Genomic DNA, 13,422 nt, shown 5'->3' with positions numbered 1-13,422 from the left:
CCCTGCCTGCAGACAGAAGTGTTGTTAATTTGAAAACTTCCCAGAGTCTAAAGCTGTGTTTGACAGCTTTGGCAGAGTTACAGGGCAGGTTTGATTTCTGACTGACTTAACTCTTTCTGTCATTTAGGTGAAGGTCCTGATGCTTATAATAAACTGACTGGGTGAATAGTAGAGCACACTTCATGAAGGAGGCAGGAAAATAATTCATTATTAAAACAATGTTTCTGAACTTATTGATAACTCTCACTCACCTGTGTTGCTTTTCTTCTTGGCCTGTTCTTGTGTGACCTTTTTCTTTATTGGCAGGAAGGGGAAGGGACAAAACATCCACCCAGGTGAGAGGAGCCTTCGACATGGACCCATTCGACTTCTGCTTGACTAGTTTGTCTACAAGGACATACAAACGGATTATATGTAAAAGAAAGAATCAGTGTTTTCATTATCTTGGCTCTAAGCCTTTGGTTGATACTGCTTACTGCCTTACTTTCTACTAAAATGCCTGGTAAAAGTCTGAAGGACGTGTCTTCAGTTTATTTTATTTTCACAGACATTATCTGATTTCTTTTGATTAGAGAGAGAGAGAGAGAGAGAGAGAGAGAGAGAGAAAGAGAGAGGAATATTGACTTTAAGGAAAGTAGCCACAGGTCGGATGCTGTGGACTACAGCCACAGCACATGGGGGGTGCAAACTAACCACTCAGCCAACGGCACCCCGTGAGTCCTCAGACTCAATTGGGGAAAAAAAGGGATTTTAACTTGCAACACATGGGAGTCGCTGGTTCACCTTTCCCAGAATAACTATTTTTATTATTACTTCAAATTTTAGTTTCATGTGTTTTGTATTTGCATATTTAACTCAAACTTCTACAAAAATGAGAAGAAAGATGGCAGCTGGGGCTCTGGATAGACTAGAACTAATGTTGCACGCCCCACATACAGGGGCTTAAGTCCTCGTTGCAGCGGCTGTGGGTTCAAATCCGACCTCGGCCCTTTGCTGCATGTCATCCCCCCACTCTCTCCTCCCAAAAATGTCCTGTCTCTCTTCAGCTGACCTGTTAAATAAATGCAAAAAAATGGCAGAAAAAATGTCTAACAAAAAAAAAAGAAAGGTGGCAGCTTGCATGCCATGAATAGTGATCAGAGTAATGTCAGCATTTAATAATGTTATTAGAGGTACTGCACTGCTTTCTCTCTTTGAATTTACATGGATATAAAATGTTTTCCAGGCACGAAAGCGGTGTTTTAATATACAAGCACAATGTTTTGCTCCTCATTAAACCATCATTGGAAATCCCTGTACAAGGTGCACCAAACTCCAGGTAACCATAGCAACAGTCTTCATGCCAGATAAACTTCACCACCCTTATCAAATTAACTGAGAGTAAAAAGACTATAATTTTCGAATATGAATATAAAAGTTAACACAGCATCTCATTCATATTTTAAACACATTTACATATAAGATGTCAGTATAATCACATTCTCTCGCTAAATAAAATAAAACTCAATAGGAATATAAAGAAGCAGACCAAAAACCCCTTACCGTTACTTTTCTTGGTGTACTGGAGCTTTGCATATTCAGACCCAGACTGACCAGACTGGATGGTCCACTGGTCCAGATCATGCTCCAGACCCACGAGCCCACCGTTTGACAGAACCGGGTTGCTGCTGTACGGGTCAGGACCCTGGACGTAGGACGCGCTGGAGTAGGTGTCGTAGTAAGCCAGCAGGTCGTCCTCCGCAGCCGGGTTGATGGTGCTGTAGATGGGGCTGTCGGTGGAGGCGGTGCTGCGTTTCTCCGTCTGGTTGGGGTAGTTCATAATGCCTGGATAACAAAGACAGCTATTGTTTTTGTATTCTGAACCAAGTTATTTCAGCAAACTTCTTTCAGCGAGCTCTTACTGTTGTAGAATCTGTCTGAGTCCAGTTTGCCCGAGTCTTTGCCGTTATGAGAGAGGTTTGGAGTGGGCCAAGAGTCGGCCAGCCAGGGGTAGGTACCCATGTTTGACCCCAGCAAGCCAGGCCTGGAAAGAGAAAGGAGGGGGGAGGGGGGGTCATATCAATACTTTTATTACCACATTAAACACACAGAGGCAGATATTATCTTGATGAAATCTTATTCTTCAGTTTACCCTCCGTTGATGATTCCAGACCCCTCGCTGTGAGCAAAGCCAACTGGAAGGAGAAAAATCAATCCAGTTTATTTGTCACATCGAATCATATAAGAAACAATCATGAAATGAAGAGTTCTAACAAGTTTTAATAATTGGTTTTTCAGCAGAAAGGTTTTGTATGAAAGCAGTTTGATAAGATTCCCTGAAAGAAAACCACATTTTAGATTTGAATCGTTTGCTCTATTGATCCGTTATAAGACAGAATACACCTAATCATTAAACCTGAAACATGAAAAATCCACCAAAAAAGATGTTGGATTGATGAACTTGTATCTTCTATTACTGTGTATCTGGAGCTTATTGCATTATGATAATACAATCCACACTTAACAGTATAATCCTTAGGTATTGGCCTGAGTAGCTGAGAAACATTTATGGGAAAATCAAATGTTTTCTTTAAGCTGTGGGCCATCCATTGAGTATTTGCAACCACAAGCAAATATCTCTCGGAGTCAGAGAACAGCTGCTGTGTTTATGTGCCAAAGGGCTTGTTTTAAAATAAACTGCAAAGTGGTTATATATGCTCCAGTGATATTGCTACCCAGCGGGGATAAATATATTTTAATTAAGTGAATATGAAGTGAAAGTGTATGAGCCTCTTTATAAAACACAACTAAAGCTGAAATCATTCATCACTGCAGGAGTTATCCCCAGTGGTCTATTAAGAACTTTGTCACCGTCAATTGTTCTGAACTAAGTCTGACGGTTTGCTATATCACAACTGGAGCCCTTTTTTCCCCCCACAGTTACGTCTTCTTTCCGTGAACAAGGGGAATGTAATGAATCAGTTGTGACAGAGTGCATCTGAGGGTGTCTGAAAATCATCCTGGATCACATCATTCTAACTTTTTCTTCTTTTCACATTTCGTTCTTTATGGAGAGATCTTCCTGACATCAAAAACCTAAAAGGTGCTGAAAATCTGCAAAAATGTCACACTCCTCAACTTTGACTTTATGACATGATATATATTTTTTCAGCTAATACTTTGAACATCCAGCTGCTGTCAAGACCTAGATAAGAAACACAAATCAAGGCCTCTTTCGGCTTACCTGCAGGTGTGTATGCGAAGGACGTGGTGTAGTGTCCCAGCTGCTTCCTCCTGCGGTGTCGACAGTACAGCCAACCGCTGAAACCCATCAGCCCCATCCACGCAGCGACACCCAGACCTGCGATGAAGGCCGGCTGCCGGATGACTCTCGTGATCTGCTCTGATATGCTTAGGTCACCGCCTTTCTTCACAGGCGTCAAGGTCTTCTCCAGTGGGGGAGCTAAGAGAAAAGATTTCAAAATTGAGGCAAAGCTGAGCACTGTTAGCCTCTTTACTGAGTAAAAAAAAAAACATGTTTGTTCTTTCCTGCTTGTTTCGTTTAGATTATTTAACAACAAGCTAGTCAGAGTTTCACAAAAATGAAATGTTGGAGAATATGATAATCACTTTGTTGAACAAAATAAGAAAAAAAAGATCATTACTGAGCCTCTGCAGTGTCTCCCTGTAGTCACAACGATGCAAAAGAACGACACTTCTGCCTCTTTGAATGTCTCATTTCACTTTAAAAAAACTCTCAGAAAGCTCAGCTGACAAGTAATATCCACCTGATGACATTAACATTTCACTTTTCTACCATTCACTTCAGCTGTTTTCATTACGTTTTTGATCAGTAACGAGTTGATTTTTTGATTTTTTAGAAAGTCAATGTCCAGAAGGTCCTTACTTAATTTCAAAATAAAAGCAGAGTTGAATTTAAACAGCAAGTACTCCCAGCCAAAGACAGTACAAAAGTTCAAAATAAAAGCCTAACAAGTTTTATTTTGAAATGCGAAATAATGGAATTTCAAACATGCAATTAAAAGTGTGAAAAAAAAGCTAAGAAAGAAAAAGTGAAGAGAAAAAGGTGGCACAAAAAATAAACAGAGCACATCACATCAGGGCTACAACTCGATTACCACCTGCGTGTCTGAATTTCTCAGCAACACTTTTAATGTTTTTACACTCTAAACATCAGTTTTAATGATGCCTCTGATAAGTCATTCACACCACAGAAGCAGCATTCCACATATACATATTTCACCCGCGGGACACCGAGCCGGCATAGGAGAGGGTGCATCTCGCCATATTTCTCTACGTGTAGTAGCTGAAACAGTTTGAGTGACTCACTGAGGAGCAGGCTGACAGGAAGGCTTTGAGCACCCACGCCCAAGCTGGTGACAGCAGCCACGGCGACGGTGTAGCGGACATCAGGCAGTAGGCCTGTCAGCAGGATGGACAGAACCGCTCCGTCCACTGTTCGGTTTATCTGATGCTCCGGCTCCAAGCTGCTGCCCAGGCACCAAACCTGATCCAATCCACACAGAACGGGGTTAAATGCTCAAATATGAAAGCATGAATATGCATTTCTAAAGAGATAAAAGTATCCTATTGCAGCTTAATCTGATCGTACGCCATTGAGAATGACAACAAAGATACAGCAGAGATAAAAAGAGCAAGGGATATAAATGTAATGACAGTTTAAAGCCAGTTGTAATCCTGATTTTGCAAATCAACGTGTCTTTAGTTTTGACATTCAGTTAATGCATTGAATATCAGCTATATGCTCCGTATGGGCTTGCAGTAAAAGAAACATTAAGACAAAGGTAGCAACACAGACAGTTAAAACAGACAGTTGTAAAAAAAACAAACCCTAAGCTTTTATAGTTTGAGCTTGATCTAGTTTTACTGTAGTTTTAAAGGTATTTTGCAGACCGTGGCTCAGTGAGTGAGCATATGGATACTGCTGAAACTGTATTGAAATGTCTAATAGAAGCTGCACAAGCAAAACAGACTTATCACGTCAGCATCATCACTTTACTGACTCTGTAATGCTTGTTTTACAGCAGCATCCATCATACTAGAGCAAAAAGGCTGCGATAGCAAAGTGTTTTTGAAATTGAACAGTAAGATTTACTGCTTATTAAATCAACCTTTCCATTGGTGAGAGAACATATGCTTTCACAGCAAATTGTACTTACAGTATCAAAAGCAACATTTTACCAGTATGCAGAATGCTATATGAATGTCACCCCTTTTTATATGATCTATTATGTAACTGATTCACCAAGATGTTTTTGTAGGGCTGGATGATATGGCCTGAAGGTAAAGAGTTTTTTTTTTTTTTTTTTTAAACACCAAACTCGTTCTATGGTTTAATCGATTTTTTTCTTAAAAACCTAAAACAAACTATGTGTAACAAAGTAATGACTGAAACTTGATTTCAGTCATTACTTTGCTTTTAAGTAATCCATACAATTTGACAAAATAATTGTGTTGATTTTCCCTTTGAGGATTGATAAAGATTGTTCAAAAATATGATATATCTATTTTTACTCCCGGCTCTATGATAATTGCATTTTAATTCTTTAACAGTTTGGACGGAACTTATTTTTAGCAAAATCATGCATGAAAAGATATTAACAAAAAATAATGGATCAAAATGTATAAAAAACATTAAGATTAGTGTATTCATTCATTTTGTTTTGTGTCTAAAATCTTATTTTGCAATTAGTAAGTAGAGTTGTCTAAACCTTTAATAGAATAATGAGTACAATATTTTCACTTTTAGCTACAGTACAGAGTAGAAGTAAAAAGCAGCATGAAAATAGGAATACATATGTACAGGTACATGTGTACATGAGTACATACTTAGTAAACGAGTACTGTAATATGTTGTAGTGTAGTAAAAAAGGCTAAATGAACTCATTTTATTACACATTGGTTTGTAAGTTTTCAAACTTTCTCTTACATGAAGTATTCGTCATCCGAGATCACATAAAACTGTGGTAGTAAAAGTCTTCAGTGTATAAAATAACAGTTTATCAATCTAAGTTTTTATTAGTAAAAAGCTGCACAGTTTCTTTCCAAGCATGAAAGAAATCACAGCACAATATCCTCTTATAATAAAAGCATTCATGTAGGAAATTATCATAATAATGTTGCAGCTGCTTGTTAGGAGAAAAGCTCAGATGCTTTTAGCAATGAGTGTTATTTCACCCACAGCTTTTCATCATTAAGGTCACTAGTAACAACTTTAGTAAATAAATGTAAATTAGAACAGAAGTTAACTGTAAATATTCACCATCCGCCTCCAGTGTTATTTGCATAATATACAATGCATAAACTTTCTATGACTAAAATTTCTTTGATGAAAATATAATCCGCATTGCAAAACTACCAATTTAACATTTCATTTGCGACATTTGAGCCACGCATGGTTTTGAGGGTGAAGTTTTCAGCAAATTGAATCTTTAAGGGGATTAAGTGTGATCCTTGCTGTAGGCTGCCGAGCCTCCACATAACAAACGAATCGGCTATTCCATGATCAGACTTCTCACAACTCTCTCCACGCTGACGGGGAGAATAAATCAAAACAAAAGAACTGCGTGTTCCCTCTTTTTTTCTTCTTGGAAAAGCAGCCTGATGATTAGTAATCAGTGTTGTGCTCATGCTAAGAGACAGATAATCAGAACTCGGTGTTTTTCACGGAGAAGAGCAGATGACAAGGACAGTCAGCGTTCTGATGAGAATCTGACAACAAAATTGAGTCTCTTTCTCTCCTAGCAGCTGATCAAGAGGCAATGAGTAATTACTAATGGTTCATTAAAATCAGTGTTCATCACGAGTGTCTAAACAAAACATTTGGGCATAAAAATACAAACATCGTGATTTAGAAGACCAATTTGTTCCACTCTATTTCTGCAGCCTACAGCTGCGCCAAAGACTGACCGTCTTACAAGCAGCAATAAATACCAGAGTTTGAAACAATGCTGTCTCAGGGGTTGTTTTTGTCTTAATCTTAAAGCTGCAGTCTCACCTTGTACTCCCGGATGATCCCACTCTGAGTGTTATGAGGCGGAGGCTCCCAGGACACACTGATACTGGTGCTGTTGGTGAGCTGAACCACTGACACCGCCTGTGGAGTTGCACTTAACACTGCAGACAAAGATAGAAAGAAAAATTTAATCATTTTTTAATTAACTAAAACAGATATTATGGTTACAGTGTACTGTATATTAGAGGTCCATAATACCAGATAATATTCTACATTTGTCCATTATTTATTTTCATGTATTTATGTATATTCTCAAAAGAAAAGCTTTGTTTAAATCTCTGTTATATTATCTTCTTTAGTCTAAATATATGTCAAAGCTTCAGATAAGTCTCATCTGTCTTTTTATTTCATGAAATGCATTGTCATTTCAAGTAAACCCTTTAGGATTAAGGATCGGACATTCTTAATAGAAAACTCAGCTGTTACTTTATGTCCTTATTTAGCTTTTTTTTAAACTCTTAAATATTACTTTTTTTCTAGAAATGCATTTTTGACTGCTTTGAAGCATTTTTTTTTGTCTTGTGGAAAGTCCTTTATTCTGCTTTCATACAAAAGATTTTGTCAATGTGTCAAATGAGATTGACTAATTCTCCAATATTCAGACTTAATATGATGCTCCAGCTAGTAGCCAGTTTGCTAAGCTTAGCATACAGTCTCACACTACAGGCGAACAGCTAGTTTCATTTTGTGCAGAAGAAACAATATTCACAACAGCTTGTGCCTTTGGTTGCTAAGCAGCATTAAAACTATCATGTTCCATCAAGTTTTGTTAAAACATATTATTTTTTAGACTTTGGCGCTTGTAAAATAAAAAAATATAAAGTATCATTTGTTAATTTGTGAACTTTAGGGATGGGTGTGAGCCTTTTAAACTTTAAGTACAGTCAGGCTAACTTTCTCCCTGTTTTCAGTCTTTATGCTAAGTTAAGTTAAACTAAGCTAAGCTTACTGCCTGAAGGATTTTTGTCGTGTCCAACATGAGGGTTGAAACACTTTATTTTCCTTTCCAACAGAAGTTGAATGAGTGTACCTCTGAGAATATTTGACTAATTTAACATTTCAGGACATCCAAACTTCTATTCATGACCCATCTATACTTGTTTATCAAAGTTCTGTGCTAAAGGTTAAACTGTTTCTTACCCTCCTCAGGTGTACGCAGCAATACCATGAGGCTGTCGTGTCCCTGTAACTCATTGAAGTACGGTCGGATCTTGATCTCATACTCTTTGTTGCTGTGCAGATCTACTAAAATGGTGCTATGATCAGACGTGGCCTCCACATCCTGGACCAACCAGGAGCTGCCAATAGTGCGGTAGAACACACGGTAACCCTGAATGTACCGAGACTGAAGAGCGACCTGAAATATGTTGGAAAGACAAAAAACAAAAATTCCGACACAGAGTTTTTATATTTACATCACTAATCGGGAGCAGAACCATCTGTGTTTGAACTTCAAGTTAATCTGTTTGTGTCACGTAATGTTTGGAGGAGGTTTTGAAGTTAATGTTTAGAGATTAGCGTGTCCTCCACACATCCAAAGCCGACTTTGAAAAGTACACTTTTCCATCAGCCAAGTCTTCAACTCACAGTCCAAGAAATCCTGGCACTGGTGGAAGACAGAACGACGGGCTTCTGCAGGTAGACAGACACCTCTCCTAACTCTCTCTGCACCTGTCTGTGGTCCACACCTTGTTCTGTAGGACTGCCATCTGAAATTACAAAGACAAACATACAGCCTAGGCTAAAGAAACAGCTGAACAGCACATATTTAGCTAAAAAATAAAGCTTTTTAGATATAATTAAACATTGCTCAGGGCAGAAGAGTATCACACTGAGAAAGCAATTAATTTTTAGGCTTTATATGCAAAGTTTTTCTAAACCATGAAGCACATTATCTTTGTGCCTGCCTTACATTCTGGATCTCTAATTTCGTGCTTTATAAATATACACTGAAATGAAGATTGTAACCAATGACTCATACTAAATAAATGCAGAGAGTCTTTTTTTAATCTAATATAACTCACCCTGAGTCCTGACAGGCTCCGATATGGGACTGGGATCACTGAGGCCGTAAGAGTTAACAGCTCGGACAATGAAGAGATAAACAGTGTTGGGGAAAAGTCCGACCACCGTGTGCCGCTCCTGCTTCACGTGGTCCGCCACCGTCTGCCAAGTGCTGCCCACTGATTGGCTATGAGGAAAAAAAAAGGTGATATTTTGTCTTAAAAACATACAAAATCTCTAAATACTGATTCATTCCTTTTAATTATAGATTAACAACACCAAAGTGACATTAAACTGGGGAATGTGTTTAATGGATTCAAAGTTCTGGACAAAAACAAATGAAGGTTAAGATCTTTATCAGGTCTGTGTTCTTTGGGTTGTTGGGTAGTTTTAAAAGGCAGATGTGCTAATGTGTTGCCCACATTGTTTCACTCCTGTTATCTTAAGAGCCTCATTAACATATTATCTTGAGATAACAATGGATTTGATCACAACTCTTTGCCCTCAGCTGATGGCCTGATATAACAGACTGATGAAGGTGGACCATTCAAAGTCATAAGGAGAAATGTCACTGATATATTTGGTAAATCACTTGTACTATTGAAACTACAGGTAGTTACTTTAAGATACAATGAAAAAAATGTATCTTGTTTTCAGAAAACAAAGTGTGACATGTCAAAGTAATAAGATTTCATAATATCCAGGATATTTATCGTCTTTGTTAATAGATTTTTAAGGTTTTAATTTGCACGAGCACAAGGTGACAGTCAAGCCGGAGCTCTGTCACTTTAAACCAGTGTTCTCAACTCGTGTGTCCGGACCCAAAAGTGGGTCGCAGAGCCGTTTTCAACGGGTCGCGAATGTGTGCCTGGAATAAAATGTGTGTTAAAAAGTCTAAAATATTTTTTTTAAATGGGGCTGTTTTATTCCATCTCTTTGTCACATGTTTCGTACCATCTGAGGTCCAAACTGCACTATTGTTTTCGTTAAATACATCTGATAGTCTGATAAATATCAAGACAGTCAGGTCGCAATTTCTCATTAAGGAGTTGGCACAGTGGGTCCTGAGGCTAGACCAGTTGAGAACCACTGCTTTAAACAACATCAAATCCCCACACATTATATTTTTGTTTCACATTTGAAAAGCTAGAAACAGCAACATTTTGTGATGTTTAAGACTTGAACATTAGGTCATGTATTAAAATTGCCTTAGGCCAATTTACTGTAAACCAACTCCTCTACTCTAGATTGTTATTTGATCATTTGCTGTGATCTTAAAGCAATAGTAGATCCGGGTCACGGCACCACCAGGCTTTCTCGCTCCTCTCATTAAACGAGCAAAGCAGTTGCTACAGGAGCTCTACCAGAGAGGCTTTGGATGGGATGAGCCTTTGCTCCAAGCTATCTCTTAACAAAGGAAGGAATGGATGGGCAGTCAGGATAGGATATATTTACTTATTCCTAAAGTTAAGTAAGAACATTGACACTACCATAATATCTGTGTTAAATATTACGATTCATCCAAGTTACAGTAGCTTAACCTAGCTAGCTAGCTTGGGTTCTTCTTATCATAACAAAATTCCTCTGAATACCTCCAATCCACACCAATTAACAAACTATCTGGTTTAAACCATGTGGTGAAATTCTTGCTCATATTAGCTAACTATCTCCACTAGCTGTAACTTCATGTATGGCCAACAAGAAATGTCAAATAAGCCTTCAATGTCTTGAGGATGATGAATGCAAAACCATCAAACACACTCATCTGTTCACAATGCCTTTAACTGCCAGTACAGACAGTATCTGTAGATAATTCAATGAATCTATTAGCTGCTTGTTGAAACCAGCAGATACAGTGGATTTAAAAACACATAGCTGTCTCAGCTTGCGAAAAAAACCAATGGCAAGCTTTATTCCTTCCCTCTTTTTATTGCTGCAGGTTATGAGGACGGTTTCTGAATGGATCCAGTGAGGATACGTGAGCACAATGCTGTGCAGAGACGAGGACTATCAAACAGCGTGAGCACAATTTTAACATTTTCCTCAACTCCATGGAGGAGAAAATGGCGAGGTAATTACAACAAGCACGCGACAGCCTTTTCTGCAATCCTCTGTGGTTTCTTCTCTGTCACCTTTCTCACCAAATGTTCTCCAGAGAAACAGCTTGCCATTTAAATACTTTTAAAAAAAGTATGCCTTTAATGGGATTGATGTAGAAACAGCAATGGGTAACCTACATTGTGATAACTTATTTTTCAACACCAAAAATGTAAGAATCTTAATTTGTTGAATACAATAAGGGATACTATAACATGAAAAAAAAAACAGTTTTTACTTCTCCTCTGTTCTTTTTTGTGCCTAAAACAAACATGTCCAAGCAATTTATCAATGCTGGACCTCGCTAAAGTGCACTGTGTGCAAGTCTGCCACATTCTCCATACACACAGCTAAGTGGACTTTTGTGTGTTTGTGTCTTGCTCTGTACCCTCTTCACTTCTCCTGCAATGAGTGAACTCCCTAACTGTGCAAGCAGCCCTGCTGCCCCCCCCCCTCCCTCCTTTTGTTGCCCCAGGACAGGACAGAGCTGGCAAGCTGACCACTGCAGTAATTGTCTCCTCCTTCACTCCCTGTCTGTCTCACTAAAGCCTCCGGTCGGTTGTTAGGAGCCACTCTGGCTCTCCTCGGGATGCCTCGGCTAAATAGTGATGCAGCGAGTGTCATGGTTTCACTTCAGGACGTCACTTAACAGGACCGTCTCTCCCTCAGGCAGAGATGAGACATTTTCAAACTCTAATGAGTCTAAATGAAGAAGACTTCATTATCTGGGAACAGTCAGAATATTATTAAACACAAAGAGCTGGTGGGTAACTTTTTAAGATAGTGAGGCCCGGCCCCCGTAGCAGGGCGGAAAGTGCAGTAAATTGTTCAACTTGAGTCAAGTCCATCTTAGCTGATCTTTAACTCAGGCAGAAATAAAATGGGGTTGCATAATAATACTAACACATACTGCAGATAGCGTGGTGAGCGTGGTACGGTTATCTATTTGTTCAGTTAAAATCTAAGTTTGCTCGTCTGACGCAGACTGCCATGAAGGTTATGAGGAGGACTGAAAATATTTCGCTAAAGTAAAGCAGTCTGTTCTCAGGTAAGGTCAGAGAGGGTTGTCTCACCTGTCTCCCATCCTCCTTTCTGAGTGGCTTTTATCATCTGACCGACATTAAGAGTCCCCCAATGAAAACTGAATTGTCTAAAAAACTCTTTTTGTAAAGAGATCGATCAAATTATGAATAATGTATCGTTTCATATGGTATTGTATAGTGTCGTATAGTATCGTGTTGTTTCTTGTCATATCGTATATATTTTTTCAATGTTAGTTCTCTTAAAGCTAGTCAGGCTAAAAAACTAGCATCACCGTTACACAAATGTTGCTGCTGACTACAAAGCAAAAACGCATATCACCATATTCACACACCTTCACCTGACAGTTCCAGATAATCATCATATTTCAAGATGGCAATACAGCCTTTACCAATTACAGCTGGTATTACATACATCTGCAGGGTTTGCAGCCAGATCCAGGACTTACAAACTACTATGTAACTTAAGTTTAAAAGTATTTTAATTAATCTAATTAAGGAAAGCAAAAGAATATCAGCACACCAAGAACCTCATGTTGGAAGGAGTTATTAAGGATCTTGCTGATCTTGTTTTGCTTTCCTTACCTATTCGTGTTTATTGGATCCTGAGGGATGTGTGTACCTTTTTTGATTTTTCAAGTCATCTAATTAAGCCATTCAAGGTCTTGCTCTTATGTTACACCAGTGACCTGTAGGGGATCTACATTTATACTTTGTATGTACCTTTGATCATTCGGCATCCTATCATGTAGATAAACTGGTGGGTGTGTTTTCCTCTGATGATTTTATTCACAGCTGTTCTCGTTTTTTTCTATCTTATTATTAGCACCTTAAAACTTGTTGGAAAAAGTGCAATATTAATTAGGATGAATAATACTGTTATAAATATGCATCCAAGTTGTGAACAAAGTGATAAACAAGCAGTAAATGACTCATACGCAAACACGTGGACATAATTGTAATTTACTGTATAAAGATTTTTTTTTATTTATTCTGTAACTGTTTGTTGTTTTGACTTTATATCAAATGATCGTTTTTACATGTCAATATATTTTACATGACAAAGACTATTTTGCGTTGCCTTATGACAAACAATAAAAGGTTTTCCAAATGCCACTAGTGTTTTTTAACCGGGTAATGTCAGTATTAAAAGATTTTTTACCACATTTCCTCATCTGCAATTTTTTTTTAAATAATATATTTGACTTACTATTTTTATACACACTTAAAATCCTCTCTGAAGAT

At 38.3% G+C, this 13,422-nt stretch overlaps 1 protein-coding gene across 2 annotated transcripts in view; it reads right to left on the bottom strand.

Moving 5' to 3' along the window:
- Positions 1-13,422, bottom strand: part of zgc:77784 (uncharacterized protein LOC402947 homolog) — a 54,733-nt gene that overhangs the window by 5,884 nt on the left and 35,427 nt on the right. For both annotated transcript variants that reach the window (XM_061046695.1, XM_061046696.1), the window contains exons 12-21: positions 9,061-9,227; positions 8,624-8,745; positions 8,177-8,393; positions 7,019-7,137; positions 4,330-4,507; positions 3,224-3,442; positions 2,132-2,174; positions 1,902-2,023; positions 1,543-1,824; positions 252-387 (exon numbers count right to left, since the gene is read on the bottom strand). In XM_061046695.1, the coding sequence (XP_060902678.1) occupies positions 252-387; positions 1,543-1,824; positions 1,902-2,023; positions 2,132-2,174; positions 3,224-3,442; positions 4,330-4,507; positions 7,019-7,137; positions 8,177-8,393; positions 8,624-8,745; positions 9,061-9,227 (1,605 nt within the window). The remainder of the gene's footprint in view (positions 1-251; positions 388-1,542; positions 1,825-1,901; positions 2,024-2,131; positions 2,175-3,223; positions 3,443-4,329; positions 4,508-7,018; positions 7,138-8,176; positions 8,394-8,623; positions 8,746-9,060; positions 9,228-13,422) is intronic.

This window comes from Labrus mixtus, chromosome 9 (genome assembly GCF_963584025.1).
Source record: "Labrus mixtus chromosome 9, fLabMix1.1, whole genome shotgun sequence".
In the NCBI taxonomy this organism is placed as follows: domain Eukaryota; kingdom Metazoa; phylum Chordata; class Actinopteri; order Labriformes; family Labridae; genus Labrus; species Labrus mixtus.
This window is presented reverse-complemented; position numbering and strand designations above follow the sequence as displayed.